The sequence below is a fragment of the Kwoniella botswanensis genome, chromosome 2 (genome assembly GCF_036426115.1).
Source record: "Kwoniella botswanensis chromosome 2, complete sequence".
NCBI lineage: Eukaryota > Fungi > Basidiomycota > Tremellomycetes > Tremellales > Cryptococcaceae > Kwoniella > Kwoniella botswanensis.
In genome coordinates this window covers 1,421,358-1,442,721 of record NC_088600.1, presented here as the reverse complement: position 1 = coordinate 1,442,721, position 21,364 = coordinate 1,421,358, and the positions used below count along the sequence as shown (strand labels likewise).

Sequence of the window (21,364 nt, the reverse complement as noted above, 5' to 3'; positions counted from 1 at the left end):
GCAACAGAATTACTTCAACGCTCGCTTCGAACACAGACGTTCTATGTTGATGAATGCATAACCCGACTGGATAGATCTATTCATCATCCCTATCTCTCTTGACTAGACCCTTCAACCTTTTCCAACCTAGCTGCCAACCTTTCTCGAATTCCCTCTCTGAGAATTTCTTGACAGCGGCTTCTCTAGCTGCTTTGCGCATTCTCAGGCTCTGCTCAGGAGATAAGGTGAATGCTTGATGGACAGCTTCGGCGAAAGATTCGGCATCTGTCGCATGGAAACCTGTTTTCGACATTCAGGACATCAACTCATCGTGAAAAGACAGAAATAGTGACATACCTGTCTTCTGGTTGTTGAACGGTACAACTATATCCATGACTGGTCCTGCAGATGCATGTACGACGGGTATCAGACCGGCGGCCTAATGCACATCATTCTATCAGCTTACCGCAGGAAACTGTCGAGTTTTCGAATCCATCTTACCATAAATTCAACCACGTTTATACCGAAATGCTCGTCCATCATCGTGTTTAGCCCTAAGGAAGCTTCTCCCAAACGCTTGACTACCTCTGAATAAGGAGCGTTGACTACAAACTCGACGTTGTCCTGGAATATTCATCAGTCCGGTACCACAATCTCCGAAATATACCTCGACTCACGCTGATTTCCAAAGTATTGGCTAACCTCCGTAGTCCATCAAGACGTTCTTCATCATGGGCATCTCGTGACCCACCCATTAAAACCAATTTCACGCTTTGGGGACCTTTGCGATACTGAGGGTATTTCTCGAAGAGGATGGCCAAGGCATGTAATTGTTTAGCATGTTCTTTTTCGGGTCTACCAATACCGAAGGTTACCTTCAACTTACTCTTTCACTGTCACTTGTAGTACAGAGGAGACTTACCTGAATTGAGCTAGGGAAACAATCTCTCTCCTCCTCTTATTCAAATTACCCAACTTGACAAATTCTTTCGTATCGCAAGGTGGATAAACGACCTCGCATCTCGCTCTATCTTCTATCTTACTTTCGCCTCTTTCTTCCCTCTTCTGGATCGTGGTCTCGTCTTTCAATAGTATACTAGCCAGGAAAGATCCTCGAGCTTTAGTAAGAAGAGACTGAATGTGCGCTTGGGTCCAGGATGAATTGGTCATTATATGTTGAGGGAAAAGGAGGGAAACGGAGTATAGGTTGGTGAAGATCCAATAATATCTGTCGAAAAAAGATATCAGTCAAACCGAATCGTACAAGGCTTAGTCGCGAAGCCAAAGGTAGCTTACATCAATTTGATCTGTGTTCTCAACCAACTCTTCGAGGCACCTGCGTTTTCCACTCCGCCTGCTGTTCTCTCTCTAACTCTTTTGACCATATCTGTACTGACTGTAGGATAGTGGATGTACGCTCCGATGACAGTCTGAGATCCAGATATGAAGCGAACCGTAGGAAAAGTGAAACCATGACCCATCGAGTCTATTATGACCCTCTGTTAGTACTTCATATATCTTATGAACAAAGATTTCAGAGTGTATACTCACCAATGAAAACATCACCCCATAGGCCGTCTTTACCGCACAATCCCTCATAAGCTAAGTATACACTTCCGAGCGATTGAGCGAGAAGAGTAAACCGTTTCCAGTAATTATCTGATATCAGATATCTTGAGGGAAGAGGAACGAAATGTATCCTTGAGGGATCCATCTCGATCGAAAATCGATTCTGCATCGCGTACGACATGAGGGAATATACTTGGGGTTTATGTCGGGACTAGCAACCCACCTTAGCCTTTCCTAGTATGTCATCCTTACTTGCTGATGGATAGTCCCCTGAATACACCAGGACCAACACATCTTTCTCAGTCTGCTGTAGATGCCGGATGGCCGACCATAGAACACGTTCTCCACCACCACCAGCATTGCTGTACCACATTATCAGTCTTGGTTGTATGTCGGCACCCAGATAAGTAGAAAGAACGTACCAGTAAGGATGCCAAAATCCAACTACGAGTTTATCTCCACTCACAGAGGGCGGTTTGTTCGAGGTACCTGGTATAACGGTACGTTCTGGCATACCCATCTTCTCTAACAGTTCCTTCCTCTTGGTAGTATTTTTTGATCTGAGCCTCTGAAGCCATAGACCCATAGTACCAAAAGCTAACAAGACCAATATCGGTAACACACTAGCGATCAAACCCCAGTTCACCCCTGCGTATCTGGCAATACCTACGCCGGCTGCGATACTAGCCATTGAAACCTTGATGATTCGACTGACCATCGATCCGGAAAGAAGGAACCATGAAAACACGATGATAGCCACCCAAATTACATCTAAGGAGATAGAACCTTGAGCTGGATGTGTGAAGATGGTCTTGTATAGTTTATCAAATACCGATTGACCGGGAGGTAAAACGCCAAGAAGTCTTTTGGTAGCTGGGTAATGGATTGATATGGCAGTAGCGAGGAACATCTGGTACAGCATTGAGAATGGAATTCTTGCAGTGGCATTCTCGGCAATACTACTTGACGAAGAGGAGGTGAGAGGTAATAACAAAGCGCCATGTAACCATAAGAGCGAATTCATAAATTTATCGGTATTGACGTGTCTTGGCAGGAGATACGTAGGGATGAAAGCCATGAGAAGTGGGAAAGCGATGTAAACTGGGACAGAACGAGGTGCGGACCGGATTCGAGGATGTAAGAAGACCGCTGATAAGAAGAGTGAGGTAGCGACTGACATGGCGACCAATTGACCAAGTAGCATGTATGCGTAGGGGTATTTGATACCTCTTCTTCCGCCTAGGCGTATATACTCAGTGTGGCTCGAAAATTCATTGATAAAATGAGCAAGATGACCAAGCACTCACTTTCAGTCCACACTATAGCTGTGAATACTATCGTCCAAGTACATATCCAGCTTGACCACCACCAATTAGCTCTTCCCGTACACACTATCGTCCAAGCTTGCTCGAAAAGGGGAGTGTGAACTAGCCAATTTCCGATATTGTTGGTCTGATTGAGCTTGGAGTGATATCTGTAGGACCACTGTAAGAGAGATATGACGATCAGCGACATCTCGTGCTTTTGAATCAACCAATATGACATACGTTGAGGAACTTGATCATATCTTGAACACCTTGTCAGCCGAGTATATCCTTCGCTGCTGGATCGATGAGAGGTCGCACTCACAGTACCAAGTGCATAACAATGCTCCTACCGCTGTTCGAAGAAAGTAGAACGCTCTGCCTTGGAATAGCTTGGAGACATGACTGCCGGAGAGTATCGACCGGAAGACGAGACCGAAAGAAAGGAAGATGAGCAGGAAGTAGGATACGAAAACAGCCCAGGCGAGTAGCTCCTGACCGTTCATCTTTGGCGACGGTCTGCTCGTCTTCGGGACGGACGATGGATCACTCTTTGAGCTTGTGCTAGGTGGATGCAGAGTTGGAGTCACCCTCTTTGAGGTTCACTCGTATCTTCATCTTTGATCACTGTGACTGTGGAATGTTCGTACTGGATAGTGTGCCTGGACGGAGATCACCTCACATCTCCGGAGAGACATCCCATCCCATCCTCAGTTGATCGAAAACATCAAGATCTCCCCTAGTTATCACAGCTTGGTTGACCATTTGACAACCTAGATATCTCACTATCACTATCATCGACATATACCTTGTAGTCAATCAGCCAACATGGGGCACAATTCTGACAAGATGTACGTGACTCACTCCGAGCACGCCTCGGGTGGTCATACAGCCTCCAGTACGGGGAAAAGGGCCGAGACTGGAAAATCAGAATTCCTGAGGTTACCTTTGTGAGTGTGTCCGTTACATTGCCTCAACCCATATGTGCAGAGGCAGCTGACTGTCTCTCATAACTGCTAGTGATTGTTGTGCATTGTCTTTGCAACCGTTCAAGAACCCAGTAGCCGTTATAGCGGATACTGCACCTGGAGAACAACCGAGAGCGGATGTATTTGATCTATTGAATATAGTCCCATATGTGAGGAAGTACAAAACAAGTGAGTAGTTTCTTCATAAAATATGCTTCGAGAAGCCCAAGGCATAAGCTGATCAAGTAAGTGTAGATCCTGTATCGGGTAAATCGCTAGATACAAGTCAGTTGATCAAGTTGAACTTCTTCAAGGTCAGTCGTGTTCTGTTGATTGGCTGGTCTCGTTCAACTATCTGACAACACCTACCATAGAACGCAGAAGGAAACATGCATGATCCAATAACGTACAAAGTGTTTTCACCACATATACATATCGTCTTTCTGAAAAATACTGTAAGTCTAACGAGAACCTAGGTTTGTCCCCTCGTATAAATCTCTCAGCTGATATATTTGGTTTCTCCAAAAGGGAAACGTCTTCGACATGGCATCATTACAGCTACTAGCTATCAAACCTAAGACATGGAGAGATCTAGTGAACGACGAGCCATTCAAGAGGGAAGATATAATAACTATACAAGATCCCCAGAATCTGGCTTCCAGGGATTTGAGAGAGTATGACTATGTAAAGAAGGATAAGAAGGTTTCTGGTTAGTCAACTCAGCGCCTGTCATTCGCCTTGATTGTGATAGGAGCAAGGTAAGCTGACGCATGTGTGTCTGTAGACGATGATGTCGCTGGAGATCCGCTGAGGGGTATTAATATGGATGCTGCTGGTGGGGCAAGTAAGGTCTTGAAGATGTTAGCTGAGAAAGTGAGTTGTAAAACCCCCAAACTCTCTGATATATCATCTCACTGACATGAACATATAGACAAAGGCGGACCAATCGCCATCCGCTACTCCACCTCCGGCTAAATCTGCAGAACAAGAGGAGAAGAAGGAAGGTGTGATAGCGAAGCGGAAAATCGAACAGCTGGCATGTAGGTCGCATCACATCCTCCATGCGACTAGAACATATGTCGGAGCTGACTACGTACTGCCTATGTAGATAACGCATCCAATTTTAGCTCCGGTCGAGCAGCAGCCTCACTCACGAGTACATCTCTGAACCCTCAGGTGAAATCTGAAAGAGCGATGTTCGATGAGGAAGAATGTGAGCATAATTCTTACCTTTTCCTGCTTCTCGAAAAACCTTGTACTGAAATCATACTATGATATCACCAATAGTCATGTTCGAAGAGATGTCACGGCCAACCAAAGAGAAAGACCGGCTGAAGTCGAAAGCATATGCGACCATATTGACGAATTTTGGTGGATTGAATGTGGAGTTGCATGGTGATAAAGCACCTAAGACGGTGTACAATTTCGTTCAGCTGGCTAAATCTGGTTATTACGATAATGTCGTGTTCCATAGGCTAATACCGGGATTCATGGTCAGTTTCACTAAAGTCTTCAAATAGCCATACGATGCTGATTAGCTTTGCCTCTGTGTAGGTCCAAGGAGGTGATCCAACTGGTACAGGACGAGGTGGGAAGTCATTTTGGGGTGAACCATTCAGGGATGAATATAATGAAAAGGGAGCTTATAAGCATGATGCACGGGGTGTTTTGGTGAGTTCACATAGTCGCTTTTCACCTGTGGCCAGTCATTGCAGCACTCAAATAATCATCTCATGTTTACTCATGGTGGGTCTCTAGTCGATGGCAAACAGTGGACCACGCACGAATTCGTCGCAATTCTTCATAACGTTCCGGGAAACCCCCCACCTGAACGGCAAACATACGGTATTCGGGAAATTGGTTGGAGGTGAGGATGTTTTGGATAAGATTGAAAGAGTGGCTGTGAGACCTGGAGGTGATAGACCTGTCAAGGATATTGTGATACTAGGTGTCAATGTGTGAGTCCTCGGATACTAAACTCGAACGCTTGTCAATAAACATAAGGATTTGTAGAGCTAACTAGCATCTGCGATACTATCAGTCTACAAGATCCATTCGAAGCCTATCAAGAACGTCTGAAGGCTCGATTAGCTAGACAAGATCAGTCTGACGAGGCCATGCGCAAGAGGGCGCTAGCTAAAGAAGAAAGAGAAAAAGATAGAACTACTTGGCTAGGTACGGATTTGGGCGTGAAAGGAGAATCGAAATCGCAGAAAGAGAAAAGGAAAATAGAAGATCTGAACGGCAGTGGTGGTGTAGGCAAATACCTGTCGACTGCAAATACGAAAAATCGAGGAACTCAGGGAGGTGTGATACCGGAAGCGATTGACTATAGTGCAGGGAATGAGAAGAAGAAGAAGACGAAAGGAGGATTTGGTGATTTCTCGGGATGGTGATTCATCATATACATTTCTCAATATATAGGTGATCTGTCTGTACAACTGATGTAACATCCTTGTATCCGAAGATACTAATCTATCATCTACTGATACATTGAGTCAACTAACAGCAACTGAAATCAACTACTGTGTATCAAGAATGATAACCTTACGATTAGGATCAGAAACCAGACCTAGCCCATATATATCTTCGATATCTTGGGTGCTGCTGTTATGACTGACGGTTGGGGTACCATGCAACGAATCAATTACATCTAAAACCTCATCGACATCAACACCTTCCGTTCCAAAAATGATAATCAACCTCTTTAACCCTTTTGGTAGATTCTTCAGAAAACCATCTTTGTATTTGACCTTTGACTCTTCTCTCAAGTTCTCCCTGTTATCGCTAATGCACAGAACGACCTCTTCGATTTTCGTCCAGAACTTTGACTGGAAGGGTAAAGGGAATGGCGATGGGGTATTTAAATATCTGATCCCACTCGTAATCACCAATCGTTTAGGCTGAAGGTTGACCAGTAAAGAACACGGTTGATTGATAGGATAATAAGGATATCGTACCCTATCGGAAGGCTTACAAAAACTCCAACCTATAGGTGATTTCGGATGGATAGTAAGACGTAAAGTATGTAGATTTGGTAGATCCATCAAAGCACAGTTGTGGTTGTCTAGGTGCGCGGGAATCGTCATGTCTTTAACATGTATCTTGGGCTCGGTTCCCCATCTTTGGGATCGGACGGAGAGGAGAGATGAACCAGGGGAAATCGGGGAACGGCCGTCCGTATGACGATTATCTGGATGGAAGGTTATAGACTGGTATAGAATAGGTAATGTCAGAGTATAGGTGGTTTTGGACGTTAACAGGAGGTTGAAGAGAGTTGGTATTGGACAAAATGATATTATGTGCTTGAGTATATCCTCGATGAATAAAGATTGATTGGAGATGCCATGGTTTCGCTCAATTGTTGGGAGTAGATCTAGAGCTGGCAATATACGAGGCATGTAATCCGAAGAATTGAAGATGAGATCACAAGAGTTGTTCACTTCGTGGTGTAAGCGGATACTCGGCTGATCAGATGTTCATATACGACATATTAACATATACTCTTTCCTGCTCCATAATGCTAACGCACTGTACAGACTGGGACTCACCTCAGTTTCGACTTGACACCCTTCAGCAATGTTGTAATGAATATCCATGACGTCCCATATACCAAGCTAGCTAAGAAAGGGAGTTAAAATTGGTCAGAGCACAACGAAGGAATAAATGACAGCGAGAGTGTAAAGCAAAGAGTTGCTCGTATGAACAATGTATCTTTCTTTCACTGTCATGATGATACGGACACAAATCAGAGGAGTATGATTCTTTAGCGCATTGACCAGGTTAAAAACGGTCAATGATGGGACATCTCAGCCTTCATCCCGAAAATGTACCATCACGATCACAATCACCATCATTTATCGGTATTTGTTGTGTTTAACTTTGATCAGATGTCTCATGTTCCACTTGCCATCACTCGTTTCCTCTCCCTGATCACAAGATATAGCGTATAGCACAAATGATGAGAACAAACAATCAAAGCTCTCAGTGCTTCTCTGTGTATCAATATGATTTCTCCGACATCACCGGAAATAATACTCGCTGTTCTCCAGTCTGCTTGCTTCTCACGCATTTATGTACCACAAACGACAATGGTCACCCCAATCATTAGCAATGATCCCTCTTTCATATAATTAGGCGGGCCAGTCAATACTCGATATCGCGGGAAATGCTCTCAGACATAGCATACGGAAATCTCATCTTCAAGGAAATTGTTCTCCGCTTATTGGTATGCTTGAGCTCAGCGGGTAGCCTTGTATGGCCCGGACACGATTCATTCTTTGATTCCGGTCCTACATCGCAATTAAAGCTGCCCGCACCACGAAGGTGAGACTCGAGTGAGTGTCAGTGGCGTGTCTACATCATCCTCACCTGATAGTTTCATTCAGTGGACATCATTCTCTGAAAAGCCAATTGCAATCTAGGAGGGGTTGACGAAGGGTAGCAAGCAAAGCGACGGATGTCATGGTTGACGATACTGTATATCCACCTCTGCTAGGTCCGTGTAAGGCGGACAACGTGCATGCCAGATGCAGTAGTTTCTCGGTTGTTACCTCGGGTCAATGTTAAGAGATGAAAACAAGCTAAGGTTTGTTGGTCACGAGACACTGCCGCAACGCTGCAATTCGCACATCTGGATTGGTGGGAAAGAAGCGGCAAATCAAGGTGACTCGGGTAAATCGGTCCATCGGGCCAGATGAAGCGGAGTCAGCAAATGTATATATAGCGATACAGTACATGCAAAGGATCTGCCGTCCCTGCCTGCTAATCACAGCCCTCTGAAAACGCTTCCCTTACTGGCGGAGAGACGAATTCACAATGGCATCTGCTCAGGTAATGATTCCTACGCCCATCCCCGACGCGGTCCAACACGTCAAGATCAGCCCACCTCTCATACAATACAAACCACTACATCCTACCTTTGGCGCCGAAGCATCTGCAGATTTCTCATCTATCACATCTGAACTGGTCGACGAGATCAAGAGAGGACTAGCCAGGGTGAGTGTGCTGGCTGTGTGCAGAAGAGGAAGCCTACTCACTATTAAGAAACATACATAGTATGGCGTGCTTGTGTTCCGAAAAACCGGACTGGACGACGCCAGGCATGTCGAGATGTCTAAACTGTTTGGTGATCTGGACGACATTGCCCCGTTCGTAGGCGGGCTTGGGCAGAAGAATCGACTTAGCAGCGATTAGTGGGTGATCTCAGTCATTCAGAGGCTCCAAATGCGGTCTGTGCTGACTGTTCATAATGATACGTCTCTTTCCCACTCAGCCTCTTCGACGTAGGCAATGTCAATCCCGACGGGACTGTCATGCAGCCCGGTGGGATGCGAGATCTCCTGCTTCGATGCAACTACCACTTTCACGCAGACTCAGCTTTCAATCCTCGTCGCGCCGGTATCTCGCTCCTTTTGGCACACGAATTGCCGCCACCGGGTTTAGGCGGTGAGACAGAGTTCGCCGATACGCGAGCTGCTTATCAGGCATTGGATGACGCACGGAAGGAGGAGATCCACGACTGGGTAGTCTGCAATAGTCAATTGAATTGTCGGAGAAACGCGAATATCGATGAGAATGGCAAACTGAACCCTCTACTCGACACCGATGAGGTGGGTGGATGATTTTGCTAACACACTTGGCATAGCACAACTCATTATTGTCTTCTGCAGTTCGATCCCATGAAGCATAGATTCGGCAAACACAGACTCGTACAGGAACATGAGCCCTCTGGCCGCACCAACCTATACATCGCGGCCCATGCCCATCATGTGGAGGGAATGCCTCTTGAAGAGGGTCAGAAGCAGCTACGTGAGCTACTTGAGCATGCTGGGAGACCCGAATTCACTTTTAAGGTCACCTGGAAAGACGTGGGAGATCTTGGTGAGTAGTGGTCTCCGCCTTTTTTCTCCAAATGCACATATATTGACGCATTCTGCAGTCGTCTGGGACAACACTTGTACCCTCCACAGGTCGGTGCCGGGAAATTACGCTGGCAAGTACAAGCGAGATTTGCGACGAACGACGGTCCATGATATGAGTTCGCAAGCTTGGGGTCTTAACGGCCAAGGTGCCACATGGCGATCGGGCCTAGATTAATTGTGCATGTTGGACATCTGTTTGTAGCTATGAAACTCCGTGTAAACCTTTGTTCCAGGTTCATGCTCGCAGGAAGCGGGACACATGTTTCAGTGAGCATGTCAATCAATCGATTTATTTAGCAGGGGGTCCAGTTCGAATGGGTCTTTAGTTGGGAGGACCACGCACAGTCCGGCTGTACTCGAGGCAGGTGCGGGCTAGCAATGTTGCGTCTCTAGCTTCATCCACTATGGTTTTTTTTTTGTTTTTTTTGGGCGAAAAAATGCGCTCCCGATCACGAGTGTATTTCGTTTAGGGTATTGGGCGGGCCCCCTTGCCATACCGACTGCATGGGATGGTAGTCTGACGGTGCCTGACCACGCCTGAGCACCCCTGAGGTGTTGTACGGGCCCCAAGCGACACGGGGGACGACCCACGCCCCCCCAAGCCTGGGCCAAAGAAAAATTTGGGCAAAATATTGAAAATCTCATCCCACCATAGAGTGACCGACCGTCCCAAAGCGTAGTACTACCCCATTTGTCCTCTTGGAAGTCGTATCTATCTAGCTGAGTATTTAGTTCCCTCAGCGAGGATATCGTACAAGTCTCAACGATATCGGGGTTAGTTCAACGTTATCGTTGATCACTCAACAACCTCGTTGTTCTATCATATACTTTGGTTTTAGATTATTCCATCTTCTGTGGTCCTTTTATCATCTGCTAGCCTATCTAGGCCGTCTCCTATATGATCAAGGCCGTCTACTGAGGTCTTAGTTAGATCACAGCTCATCGTGACAGTGATTGAGATGAAGTGATATATCGCAATCTGTGTATCTCCAAAAATGTCATGACGTCGCCATATCTTTCTAATAGTCAATCATTGCACAAGTCTAATCGAGCTGTGTCATTTTATTCTGAATTACAAGTCTTTGTAATTGACTACCCCAACTAGTGAGCGTAAATATACAGTGTGCTACTCTCGTAGCTGGCAGTATCATCGCGTCGCGTAAATATGGATGAGATGGCCCGCAGCATGTCCACCCTTTGCTACATCACTATTCCTCAACAATACAACGATACGTCATTCACTCCAGCCTTGAACTGAATATGCCTCTGATCGACGCACGGCGTCTGCGTCGACCCCGTTTGCTTGTTTTGCTCTTGCTCGCCCTTTTGGGGCTGATAGCGGTGACGCATCGCCGGTCTGTAAACCGGACGGAGACCGAAATTTCGGTGAGTTTCCCGCTGAGCTGCTTGTGCTGATCTCTATAGATTGCCAGTCAGATCGAGGAGGCTGAATATAGACATAGCTCGTTGGGATGGTGTGATGTGGCTCCGGACTTATGTGCCGAATTCGGGTGAGCGTCCGAAGGCAATCAAGGGATGATTGAGCGAAGCCGGCAAGCTGATACCGCAAACCGGTAGGGAGATCGAGCTGAGGAAGGTGATGAACTATGAGGGTGGGTGTGCAATTACTTCTGGTCCAAGCTGATGATATAACAGGATCAGGACACGGACTGGCGAGGTTTCTGGCGAAAGCTCGACGAGGTCAAGGATTCACAGTCGGAGCGTTAGGAGGATCAGGTGATTTAGCTCTTTCATCATACCTTGCTGATGTTTTCAGTGTCCATTGGCCATGGTCTGAAACGAGGCATGGGGTACGAGCAATCGGCCTACAGCGAGCTTAACATGCATCGGATCGTATTCGACCACCTCGACAAGCTGTTTCCGGCGAAGAACGGACGCCAGATTGGCAGAGACAGTACAAAGCGGGGCGCCAATAGATTTGTGAATGGAGCAGTACCGGCGATAGGTAGGTGAACAAGCTTCGACCACAGCACGCTGAAAGATAGGCTCGGACTACTTTGCCATGTGTTTCGGACATCACGTACCTGAGGACGTAGATTTAGTGCTGGTTGACATGGGTGAGCGCAGCTAATGATTTGGGTGCAGGCGAGGGAGAGGTGCTAACATCGCCAACCAGCGATCAACGATGGGTTGTGAGTAGCGTTACTCAATAAGTCTCGTTCTTTTCTGGTTAACGACTCACGCAGCTTAGAGAGAGGCGCGGAGTCGTACGAGATGCTCCTAAGACATCTTCTGGCATTGCCCAATAGGCCCGCTGTGATCAACTTGCAGTGAGTGCTGTTTTGTTATTCCTTGCAGTAGGAATCTGCTGACCGTCATGAAGAGTATTCGCCCTGATGTTCCAGACGATAGCAACCGGTGGTGACATTGTACGTGCTTGCTGGAATCATCTTCGAAGTCAGGTGCCATTGATGTCTTGCTGACTTGCTGACCCTTCACAGCACCAAGGAATTTCCTCGTATTACGATGTTCCCACAGTCTCGCTTCGTAATTTGCTCCTCCCCATCATACTGCAAAACTCGTCATACGGGATACCCTACTTTGATCACCCACCGGGAACAACGGAGCTGGACAGGGAAGGGTTGGGCACGCGGCATGTGAGTGCCAGCGGGACGATCGGACCGCTCGACTTGCTGACATGCATTCCAGATATCGGCAAAGGGCCATGGACTGATCGGCCGGCTCACAAATGCATTCATTGATATGCGAATGGGAGACCTGAATACGGGTCTTTATGGAGCAGAATTGGAGAGCAGACTTGTCCCGGAAATACCTCGAGTGAGTTCCTCTCCATCCATTGTACCACTTTGTGCTGATAGGGACAGATTCGAGCGCTGCAACGTTTCAATGCGTATGAGGTCATTCCCGCGATTCCCCCAAAATGCTTGTCGGCGCACTCACGCTCGCCTACTCTGATTCCTTCCACCAATAAAGGATGGTAAGTGCAATTCACGTCTTATCGGCGGGCTCACGGCTGACGCATAAATGTAGGCGTGAACTGATATCAGATGACAAAGTGAGTGATTTTACTTTTGGCTTCCGCACGTCAACTGATATCTCGTCTCGCAGAAATACCTTATCGCCGATCAACCCGGCTCGATCGTGTCATTTAACTTTGTCACTGCTGGTGGCCTCGTGCAGCTGTCCGTCTATCGCTCACATAACGCTGGACTCGGTACCGCTGCATGCTGGGTGGATGATATGAAGGACAAGAGGGTGATCATTGAAGCGAGGTGGGACGATCTGGTTAGCATAGGCTAGTGAGTAGACTGACTTCCGGTGAGCTCAGCTGCACTGTTGATACTTGACACGTCAGCACTGTGACCATTGCAAATGATCTGGAGGACGGCGACCATGTTCTGACTTGCGAGTTGCTGGAGGAAACGAAAGACCCGCAGAAGAAGCACGAATTCCGGATCATCGCGGTCATCAGGTAGGTTCAAGATGTTGTCATCGGCTGTGTCGCGAGCTGACTGGGACATAGTTCGTAACGCATCCCGAGCAGATCTTGCAAAAAAAGGCCTTATCAGCAAGCAATTGATGTGATTAGAAGTGAACGAGTCATCGTGACATCATGTGGCGAGGGTGATGGGGATCACTGTGTTCGCATTACATCTTACGTGCCAACTTGCGAGCTGGCTGGCGGGCTTGATACCGATATGAACAGATTCTGGGGTACGCTCACTTTAGCTATTGACCCGTACATACGGCCATGGAGATGTCGCCGTGTGCAGACCTCTTATTTCGACACAGAGCTCTTCTACATCAGACCGTATCGTGTCAAGACACAATGCATTGAATGCGCAAACAGAAAAATATGGCCATCTAGCAGGTACAAGCACGATCAGACCTTCCCGGATACTACTTGTCCTTTTTTGATCACAGCATCCAGGTAGAGCTCTGGTCGATCGAGAACCATGATGTCCTCCAAGGGATTGCGCGACAGAACCAGCAATTCGGCAATGGCGCCTCCTGCCATGACACCAAGCTTGCCCTTTTGGCCGAGCATCTTCGCGGGATTGATGGTGGCATGTCGCAAATTGGCGGCAGCAGGCAAAATCTTCGATCGGATGAAAAACTCCTCTGTAAATGGTCTCAGCTTCCGAAGCTTATCGCTCATCAATTCTTTTCGGTCCGCCGTGCTCACCAATTTGTAACGCGTGCATCGAGATCAACAGGTCAGATCATAGCATACCGTCACACCAGCGTTCTCGGCGGGCTACACGGATGTCAGCTTAATGATATAATAACGCGAGAACACGGTGGCCCGCATATGTCTCCTCGTCTTACCTTGAGTGCGTTCGGACCCTTTTGCATCACTTGGACACTCTTATCTCGACCCTCTTGGTTCAAAAAAAGTTTCGAAGAGTTTTCGAATCATGATGCCATAAGAGCTCAGCGAAAGCGAGAAAGAAAAATGGAACCCCCCAGAGTACGAGCTATTCAGAGATTTCAGTATTGACTGGGATGGTTAGCACCATCCCAACCCGTCTTTAGTACAGACCGCTTAAGAAGACTTTCCTGCGGATGGGCCGTCTTCCTCAATGAGTCAGTCACTCCAAGCTTACTGTACATGCTTGAGTGCAAGCAGTCCACGAAAGCCCCCTCGTATTATCTTGTGCAGTGCCGGTACAATCAGATATCAAGGTATATGCGCTTGAATTGGTACGATAGAACTGATGAAGACGAAGGTATGCTGCGTGTCATACCGATACCTATCTGCCCAGCGATAAAGGATGCTGGCAGGACGGGCGCGGCTATGCAGACCCTCGAACGAAATGAAGAGATATGATGATGATGATGACAATGGTGGTGAACAGAATGATACTTACCAGGCCATATCGAAGGGAGGAATCTCGAGTTTCGCCTTCCGTACTCACACCTCGCAGGTAAGTGATGTATGTAGCATGTATAATATGATCACAAGCGCTTGGCATTGTACAGACATTTCGATTAAACCCAATGTTGATTCTTCATGTAAGCTGGACGATCAGGCGCAAGCAGCTTCCAACGATTGGGACACTGGATTTGCAGGTGATCTCGCCTCGGAAATCACCGGGTTGGTACTTCGCCAGGCTGAATTAACGGATGGACGATCAGAGAGCGTAACAACACGACTGAGAGTATTTGTGCTTTACATCCTGAACGGTTAACCTTCAATGAAGACTTATCCTTTCAAATGACAATGATTATGAAAGGCATTATACGATGCCTGGCATGATCCCTTATATCGATGCCCTTGACAAAAGTCTAGGTGATGCGATATTGAATGTGAAGTCGATGGATGACAGAGAGATGGACGGCGGGTATCGCATTCATGCTGGGTATATAAGTACAATGAAATGATATGTGAAATCCTAAGGTTATAACAGGTCGAAGTCGTCGAGCTATTTTGACATTCATCATTCTGATCAGCAAAAGCACCCAGGGGTGGTTAGATGGATAGACAAGATATTTCAAACATTTGCTTATCGATATATGCCCGGACTTACCTCGTCGTTGTACTTCATAATAGTTCTCTTTCTCGCACTGGTGTCTACCCAAGTGACGAAGTCTTCCATATGACGAGTGATCAACATCGCTGGGTCTGTCACGGGCGTAGGTCCCACTCGGACATGCCCTTGCTCGATTGTTTCAACAGCCTACTCAAAGTAGATCAGCTACATATGTAGGACCAAAATATGAATGAAGTGGGCGTACATCCGAAACAGTTTCTGCCATCTTCAACCTTGCTACCACTACTGCCAATCTTCTCCTGGCGATTGACGATACAGTGACTTTGTTTTCGATATCCGATGGTTTGGCACCGACATCTGTTCCCGTCATTTACAGATACATGATCAGTCCTGACTCGATTATTGTCAAAGAAGGGGATTTGCCGGACTCACCTAAAATACCCATATCATACAATTTATTCAACATCTCCGTCTCTCTCTGTTCCCTATACGGATCTTTTGCTGGCAATAACGATAGTTTGTGTATCAATGATCGGAGAGAACCGCATATCTTGTTATATCTGCAAAGTGAGAGTCGATCAGTGTCTGTTTGTTCGCGATTCGACACAACTCGAATATCGATTAGGTGCTGAAGATGGACACTCACTTATGATAATCCTCTCTATCCTGTATATGATACTTTCTCATCACCTTGACCTCTCTCAACGAAGCATCTTGTTTCCACTATCCAAAACAGTCAAGTCAGCCGATGTGGAGGTCTTGGATCGATCAGAGGGAAGGAAGGGAAAACTGTCCTAAAACCACTGATGAGCGAAAGTAAGACTCACGTTGAGGAAATCGACCTTCTTGAGCAGCTTCTGCTCGTGGTGTTTGAGTTGACGCATGTTTGGCTAGGCGTGATGTATAAGGTGAGATGTGATAAGGGGTCGAAGAGTTAAGGATGAGTGAGCTGTGGAATATGGAAGGTTGTCTGTCGGTAGTGAAGTAAAGTATCTGGAGTAAATTTAAGTGGTGAGGTGGAAGATAATATCGATCGTGTCACTGTGTTGGGATAAAATCCAATTAAAACAATCCACCACCTCATCCAAAAATATATCATCATACATGCTACTACTACTACCACAGATAGACCTCAATTCACCAATCATCCCACATACATATATATATATATATATATCATCCACAAACCCTCCCTCACTCTCATCACCACCCTCACCCTCACCCTCACTCCTCAGCATCTGTCATAGCAGACCCGACTCAACCTGCTACATCCCGCAGAGTAGTGGCATCCATCTTACCGCATATCCCGTCACTCATATATACGGCATCAAAAGAAAAAGAATCAAGTGACCTAATCAACCCTCGGATCCGTTAGATCATCTTTCTGAAATTCGAGTAGGAGCAGGGATCTTGAGACCGACAAACCGTCCTATCAACGACGCAGACACTACCACGAGGTGTGCACACGTACGGGAACAAGGTCTACATAGGAGAAAGGAAGGGCGTGTGAGGTAGTCAGTGGGTGGCAAGGATCAGGATCATTATCATTATCATTGTCATTCTTTCAGCCAGAGAGAGGAAAGTCGAATCAGCTCAGGTGAGCCATCATCGTCCTCATCTCCAGTCTCCTCACAATCCTTCCCTTACTCATGTCTTCTCCTTCTTTCAGATTTACCACCTACGGCATTGCCTCCCTGTCCAACCTTTCATCTCCACATTTCATACTCAGCAGTCAGACCAAAAAAGCCTGAGCGAAGGTGAATAGAAAAGTTCTTTCATCTCTTCTTGTCCTACCCCCACCAAGTGAGTTTGAACGTTTTGCTCATCGTATAGATGACTTCTTTTCATTATCCCGACTTCTTTCTCAATAATCTACCCTCCATTTTTCTCCCCACTTGCATTGCATGATGATGCGTCATCCGCATTGCATATCTATCTTTTCTTCTTCTGCATCGCTATCGGTCTAGACCTGTTCGGTCATTCCAACACAGTTTTCAATCAACCCCGCTTCTTTTCAACTTCATCCAAAGATGTCATCGTCTGCTCAGCTGCCTACTCGTATCCATATCCTTTCATCTTCATCACATTCACATGCTCTTTTCATGTACATACCTTGGTCCCATCCCCACTAAACCCCCTCCTGATGAGACCCTTCTCATTTCGATATACATAAATAGTGCTGACTCCACCGCTTTTGTGTCCCTCTCGTTACCCTGCGCGACTTTATCGTATCCACTGTCACTCATTCACCTACACCCTTCGATTATCATCGTTGCTATCTGTCATCCTCTTCATCGGTATCATGATTGTAATCCCTTTCTCTCCGACATCAGCAGCGACTTTCCCTCATTTGGCTCCGCATCATCTATCTCCCAATATGTCGAGTACCGAGCAACAACCATCAGCATTCAATGCTCTCGGTTCATACGCTGATAGGATCAAAGATGCTAATGGTAATCCCACCAAACCCACATCTTCCCCTGCACCGTCAGTCCCCCTCGCACCCAACGGTGATACCATCAAAACCGATTCTCCATCTCCATCAGCAACTCCCTCGTCATCGTCATCATCATCATCGACAGCAAAGTCTCGTCCAATGAAATTGTCATCTGCTTCCGTTGAACCTAGCAAAGAGACCGAACAAGATGGAACATGGGAGACAGTCAAGTCGAGTAGGCAGCGCCCTCGTCAGCAAGAAGAAAAGGAGAAACATGGTAGTAACTCTAAGAACTGGAGAGATAGATCAAACCGTGAAGGGCAAGGTCAAGGATCAAGTCAAAAACAAAAAACGGGCGATGAAGCAGAGAAGAAAGGGGGACAAGGGAAATCGCACAAAAAGCATGGTCATCAAGCTACCCCATCTGCATCGGCAACTCCATCGAGTGGAGCAGCAACCAAACCAGCCACAACGATATCAGCTCCAACGAAACCGGCTTGGGGAGCTCTAACGCAGTCTGCAAAAACTGCAGCTGTGAGCTCGGATGCCGCTGAAAGTGCCAAAGAGAATGGTCAACAAAGCCAAACGGTCCCCTCTTCGCCTTCACTGAATGGCACAACTGTCACCGCTAATTCTGTCTCGATACCTCCTTCTATCGGTTCACCCAACCTCTCATCCGAAACCGCTTCGACGTCGACGGCGAATGCAAGTGTGTTGTCGAAAGCCGTCGATAAACTCGAAGAAGAGGGAAGTTGGCGTGCTAGACCGAAATCTAAAGTAGACGATACACCTCAACCTGCACCTCAACCGGTTCAACCGAGACAGGCCGCTCCTCCCCCAGCAGTGAACGCTTGGGAAATGAGGAAAAAGTCGATGGCTCCTCCTGCAACTACACCTGCATCTGCACCAGCACCAACAAGCAGGACACCGAGTCAAGCGAAACCTGCACCAAATCAATCTGCAAAAGAAACGGTACAGAAATCGATACCGAATGGTCACGTCAAAGTCGAAGGTACTTCCAAACATAAGAAAAAGACTGCTGCTCGCGCGACCTCATCGGCGTTACCTCCACCCATACACGATGCTGCTCTTTGGCCAGATGTTCATCAAGCTGCTGAGGTGGCAAAAGCTGGCGAAGAAAAGAAAGACAAAGCAAAGGATAGACTTACCAACGAGGAAACAAGCGTGACTGAGGATAGTGCGATTAGTACAGGAACAGGGAGTGAGTAGATTTCTCTTCTTTCAGATATATATATATGTATATTTGTGTGCTAATGTGCGATCGTAGAAAAACCGAAATGGACTCCTATCCCTGCATCAGAGCTACTAGCTGCTGTAGATCAAGTAGCTGAGAATAACCGTCGACAGAGTCGAGCAGAAGCTAATGCGAAGAAGAGAGCTTCAGCCTCGAAAGCTGAGAATGAAGCTTCAGGATCTGCCAATAAAGTTGGAAAGGCTAAGAAGAGTGTCGTGCAACCTGGTGAAGCTAAGAAAGGAGGTGCTAGAGCTGGACGAGCTGGATCCACAAGTGAATCCAGATCATCATCAATACCGAACAAGCAGTCAGCCGAGTCGACGGCAGGCGAAATCACTCTGGAGGAATCAAACAACGATGATAGCAAGAAAGTTATCGTCAATGGCGAAGTCGAAAACCCTCTCTCACGACAAACAAGTAAACAAAGTAAAGCCGGATCACCCAAAAAGGGCGAACAAGCTCAGTTACCCTCAACGAACAAAGATGCTTCTCCTCATCTACGGTTCGGCAGTGGACCTTTACAATCTCGACCCATGACCGGAAGTAATACCGCGCCGTTACCTCAACATGGATTCAATCATAACACCAATAGTACCTTACCTAGAGTACCTAGAGGCAGGGATGGCAGAGCGTCATTCAACGGTAGAGGTAGAGGAGGCTTCAGAAGCAACTCGGCGATCGCCCATCCACATAAAATGCATCCTGGATTTGGTTCACCCCCCTTAGGAGGAACCTCCGGTTTGCCCATGGATGGATTCCCCAACCCGAATGCTAACACCGTGCAGAGAGGTTTCGTCAATATGGGATTCCAATCTTTCTACCCTGTTCAAGGATACGGTCAGACTACCGCTGGACCTGGAATATACGATCCAATGCAAGCTCAGTATGGCGCTGGTGCGATGTACAGAGCTGGTTTACCACCTCCACCAATGCCTCAGACAGTTGTGCCCAATTTAGATGCTACTAGGTTTTACGTTTTGGGACAGGTCAGTTCCTTCACCTAAAAATGCAATTGGCATCCGAAAAATTCTTGCTGATGGTTTTGCGTCAGATCGAATATTATTTCAGTATGCAAAATCTTGCTATGGACTTCTTCCTTCGTCAACAGGTAAGTCCGATCAGCCAGCCACGACTTTTCAGTCTGACTAATGATTTCCTTTTCTCACAGATGGATTCTGAAGGATGGATTGACATATCAATGATCGCATCGTTCAACCGAGTCAAATCATTGACACCGGATGTGTCGATGGTCAAGGAGTGCATGGCTCTCTCGTCACTGCTAGAAGTCAAAGAAGAGAGTGTAAGATTGGCTGGACCAGATTCATCGAGATGGGTGCTACCCGATGCTAGAAAGAGCAGATTCGCCAATGAGTCCAATACGAACAATCCGATGTCCCCTTCTCAAGCGACAGAAGAATCCTTATCAGCCGATCAGTCGTTGGTGTCCAATAATGATGATAGTGCTAGAGGGACCAGCTCGACAGCTGCGGACGTGGAAAATGCCTTGATGAAGAGTAGTCATGCTGCGATACCTGCGCCTGCACCGGCGGTGAATGGCGTTGTTGAAGTTGGTGAGAAGAAGGAAGGGCAGGTGGAAGCTAAGGGAGAGGGTTCGGTGGAGGCTGATGAGGAAAAAGAAGAAGTCTAGATTCAGCGTTGGGAAAATTATGATGGTGAGTCGGTCCTGTCCATATTTAAAATCATCGGGAGCTGATCTGTGACGGGTCTTAGACGTGCATAGCACGTAAAGCTTTATGAATCTCTCACAGCATTCTCCAACCTCAATGCTATCCTCCAAATCAAGTACCTCTTAATTTCAACGAATCTCAACGCATCATTATTCTTACCGGATCGAGCCGACTCAACGACGCCCTTCCGCCTCTGTTCGTCATCGCATATATATCACAAATCTTTCTCTCACAAAATGTTCATACCGGGACGTAACACGAATACAATGAACTCTAGATCTGTAGATCTGTAGATCAAGATCCCTCTTTTTTTTTTCTCTTCTCTTTTTGCATCTTCATCTTTTCCATCTACATTGGTCAGTCGTCTCTCTTTTGCATAACACAAGCATTTTTTTTTCATTACAGTATCTTGTGCATAGATTTGGTTTGTTTTACGACTCCCTTTCGTTTTGCTGTATATCATCGTTTCTTTTTCCCTTTCGTCCCTGCATAACCTTTTCTTCGACCTTCGTTTGGTGGATGTACGTTCGTACAGTAGAGACAGGGCTATTCATCGATCAACCGATCCACCGAACCCGTCGGTGGTGCATTCGTATCGTGTGATATGATGAAAGAAAGGAAAGGCAAAGTACCTTATATATATCACGCTACATTTTATGATACTTCTTATACATCATCAACATCATCATTGAATTTTTAATGCAGAAATAAATGTACAACATGACTCTCCCTGACCCATAGACCATCCGGAATTTGGTCATTA

The 21,364-nt window shown here is 46.6% G+C and overlaps 8 protein-coding genes across 8 annotated transcripts; 5 read left to right on the top strand and 3 right to left on the bottom strand.

The window, feature by feature from the left end:
* Positions 1 to 76: 76 nt before the first annotated feature.
* L199_007433 (uncharacterized protein) lies at positions 77 to 3,358 on the bottom strand (the record flags this gene model as incomplete). Its single annotated transcript, XM_064893123.1, has 12 exons — positions 77 to 279; positions 337 to 418; positions 481 to 603; positions 657 to 834; positions 902 to 1,207; positions 1,276 to 1,465; positions 1,531 to 1,711; positions 1,772 to 1,910; positions 1,971 to 2,787; positions 2,856 to 3,033; positions 3,096 to 3,115; positions 3,178 to 3,358. 12 exons carry the CDS (start codon positions 3,356 to 3,358, stop codon positions 77 to 79), a joined length of 2,598 nt encoding a protein of 865 aa, XP_064749195.1.
* A 322-nt stretch (positions 3,359 to 3,680) lies between these two features.
* Positions 3,681 to 6,216, top strand: L199_007432 (peptidyl-prolyl cis-trans isomerase-like 2; the record flags this gene model as incomplete). Its single annotated transcript, XM_064893122.1, has 12 exons — positions 3,681 to 3,802; positions 3,873 to 4,009; positions 4,076 to 4,134; positions 4,195 to 4,275; positions 4,349 to 4,529; positions 4,605 to 4,693; positions 4,752 to 4,860; positions 4,929 to 5,033; positions 5,108 to 5,313; positions 5,375 to 5,491; positions 5,579 to 5,778; positions 5,862 to 6,216. 12 exons carry the CDS (start codon positions 3,681 to 3,683, stop codon positions 6,214 to 6,216), a joined length of 1,761 nt encoding a protein of 586 aa, XP_064749194.1.
* Positions 6,217 to 8,638: 2,422 nt separating this feature from the next.
* Positions 8,639 to 9,919, top strand: L199_007431 (uncharacterized protein; the record flags this gene model as incomplete). The annotated part of the gene is made up of 5 exons (XM_064893121.1): positions 8,639 to 8,818; positions 8,879 to 9,015; positions 9,096 to 9,432; positions 9,493 to 9,703; positions 9,762 to 9,919. The coding sequence occupies 5 exons, from the start codon at positions 8,639 to 8,641 to the stop codon at positions 9,917 to 9,919; spliced, it is 1,023 nt and encodes a 340-aa protein (XP_064749193.1).
* Positions 9,920 to 11,004: 1,085 nt separating this feature from the next.
* L199_007430 (uncharacterized protein) lies at positions 11,005 to 13,202 on the top strand (the record flags this gene model as incomplete). The annotated part of the gene is made up of 14 exons (XM_064893120.1): positions 11,005 to 11,130; positions 11,182 to 11,255; positions 11,323 to 11,357; positions 11,401 to 11,481; positions 11,751 to 11,822; positions 11,882 to 11,897; positions 11,952 to 12,035; positions 12,089 to 12,134; positions 12,207 to 12,362; positions 12,415 to 12,543; positions 12,585 to 12,703; positions 12,757 to 12,781; positions 12,835 to 13,025; positions 13,082 to 13,202. 14 exons carry the CDS (start codon positions 11,005 to 11,007, stop codon positions 13,200 to 13,202), a joined length of 1,275 nt encoding a protein of 424 aa, XP_064749192.1.
* Positions 13,203 to 13,609: 407 nt separating this feature from the next.
* L199_007429 (uncharacterized protein) lies at positions 13,610 to 13,931 on the bottom strand (the record flags this gene model as incomplete). Its single annotated transcript, XM_064893119.1, has 2 exons — positions 13,610 to 13,848; positions 13,913 to 13,931. The coding sequence occupies 2 exons, from the start codon at positions 13,929 to 13,931 to the stop codon at positions 13,610 to 13,612; spliced, it is 258 nt and encodes an 85-aa protein (XP_064749191.1).
* A 612-nt stretch (positions 13,932 to 14,543) lies between these two features.
* L199_007428 (uncharacterized protein) lies at positions 14,544 to 14,918 on the top strand (the record flags this gene model as incomplete). Its single annotated transcript, XM_064893118.1, has 2 exons — positions 14,544 to 14,654; positions 14,760 to 14,918. The coding sequence occupies 2 exons, from the start codon at positions 14,544 to 14,546 to the stop codon at positions 14,916 to 14,918; spliced, it is 270 nt and encodes an 89-aa protein (XP_064749190.1).
* A 210-nt stretch (positions 14,919 to 15,128) lies between these two features.
* On the bottom strand, positions 15,129 to 16,105 carry L199_007427 (uncharacterized protein; the record flags this gene model as incomplete). Its single annotated transcript, XM_064893117.1, has 6 exons — positions 15,129 to 15,152; positions 15,258 to 15,407; positions 15,466 to 15,578; positions 15,654 to 15,781; positions 15,868 to 15,944; positions 16,049 to 16,105. The coding sequence occupies 6 exons, from the start codon at positions 16,103 to 16,105 to the stop codon at positions 15,129 to 15,131; spliced, it is 549 nt and encodes a 182-aa protein (XP_064749189.1).
* Positions 16,106 to 17,598: 1,493 nt separating this feature from the next.
* On the top strand, positions 17,599 to 20,561 carry L199_007426 (uncharacterized protein; the record flags this gene model as incomplete). The annotated part of the gene is made up of 4 exons (XM_064893116.1): positions 17,599 to 18,880; positions 18,947 to 19,899; positions 19,965 to 20,021; positions 20,082 to 20,561. 4 exons carry the CDS (start codon positions 17,599 to 17,601, stop codon positions 20,559 to 20,561), a joined length of 2,772 nt encoding a protein of 923 aa, XP_064749188.1.
* Between the last annotated feature and the right edge of the window lie 803 nt (positions 20,562 to 21,364).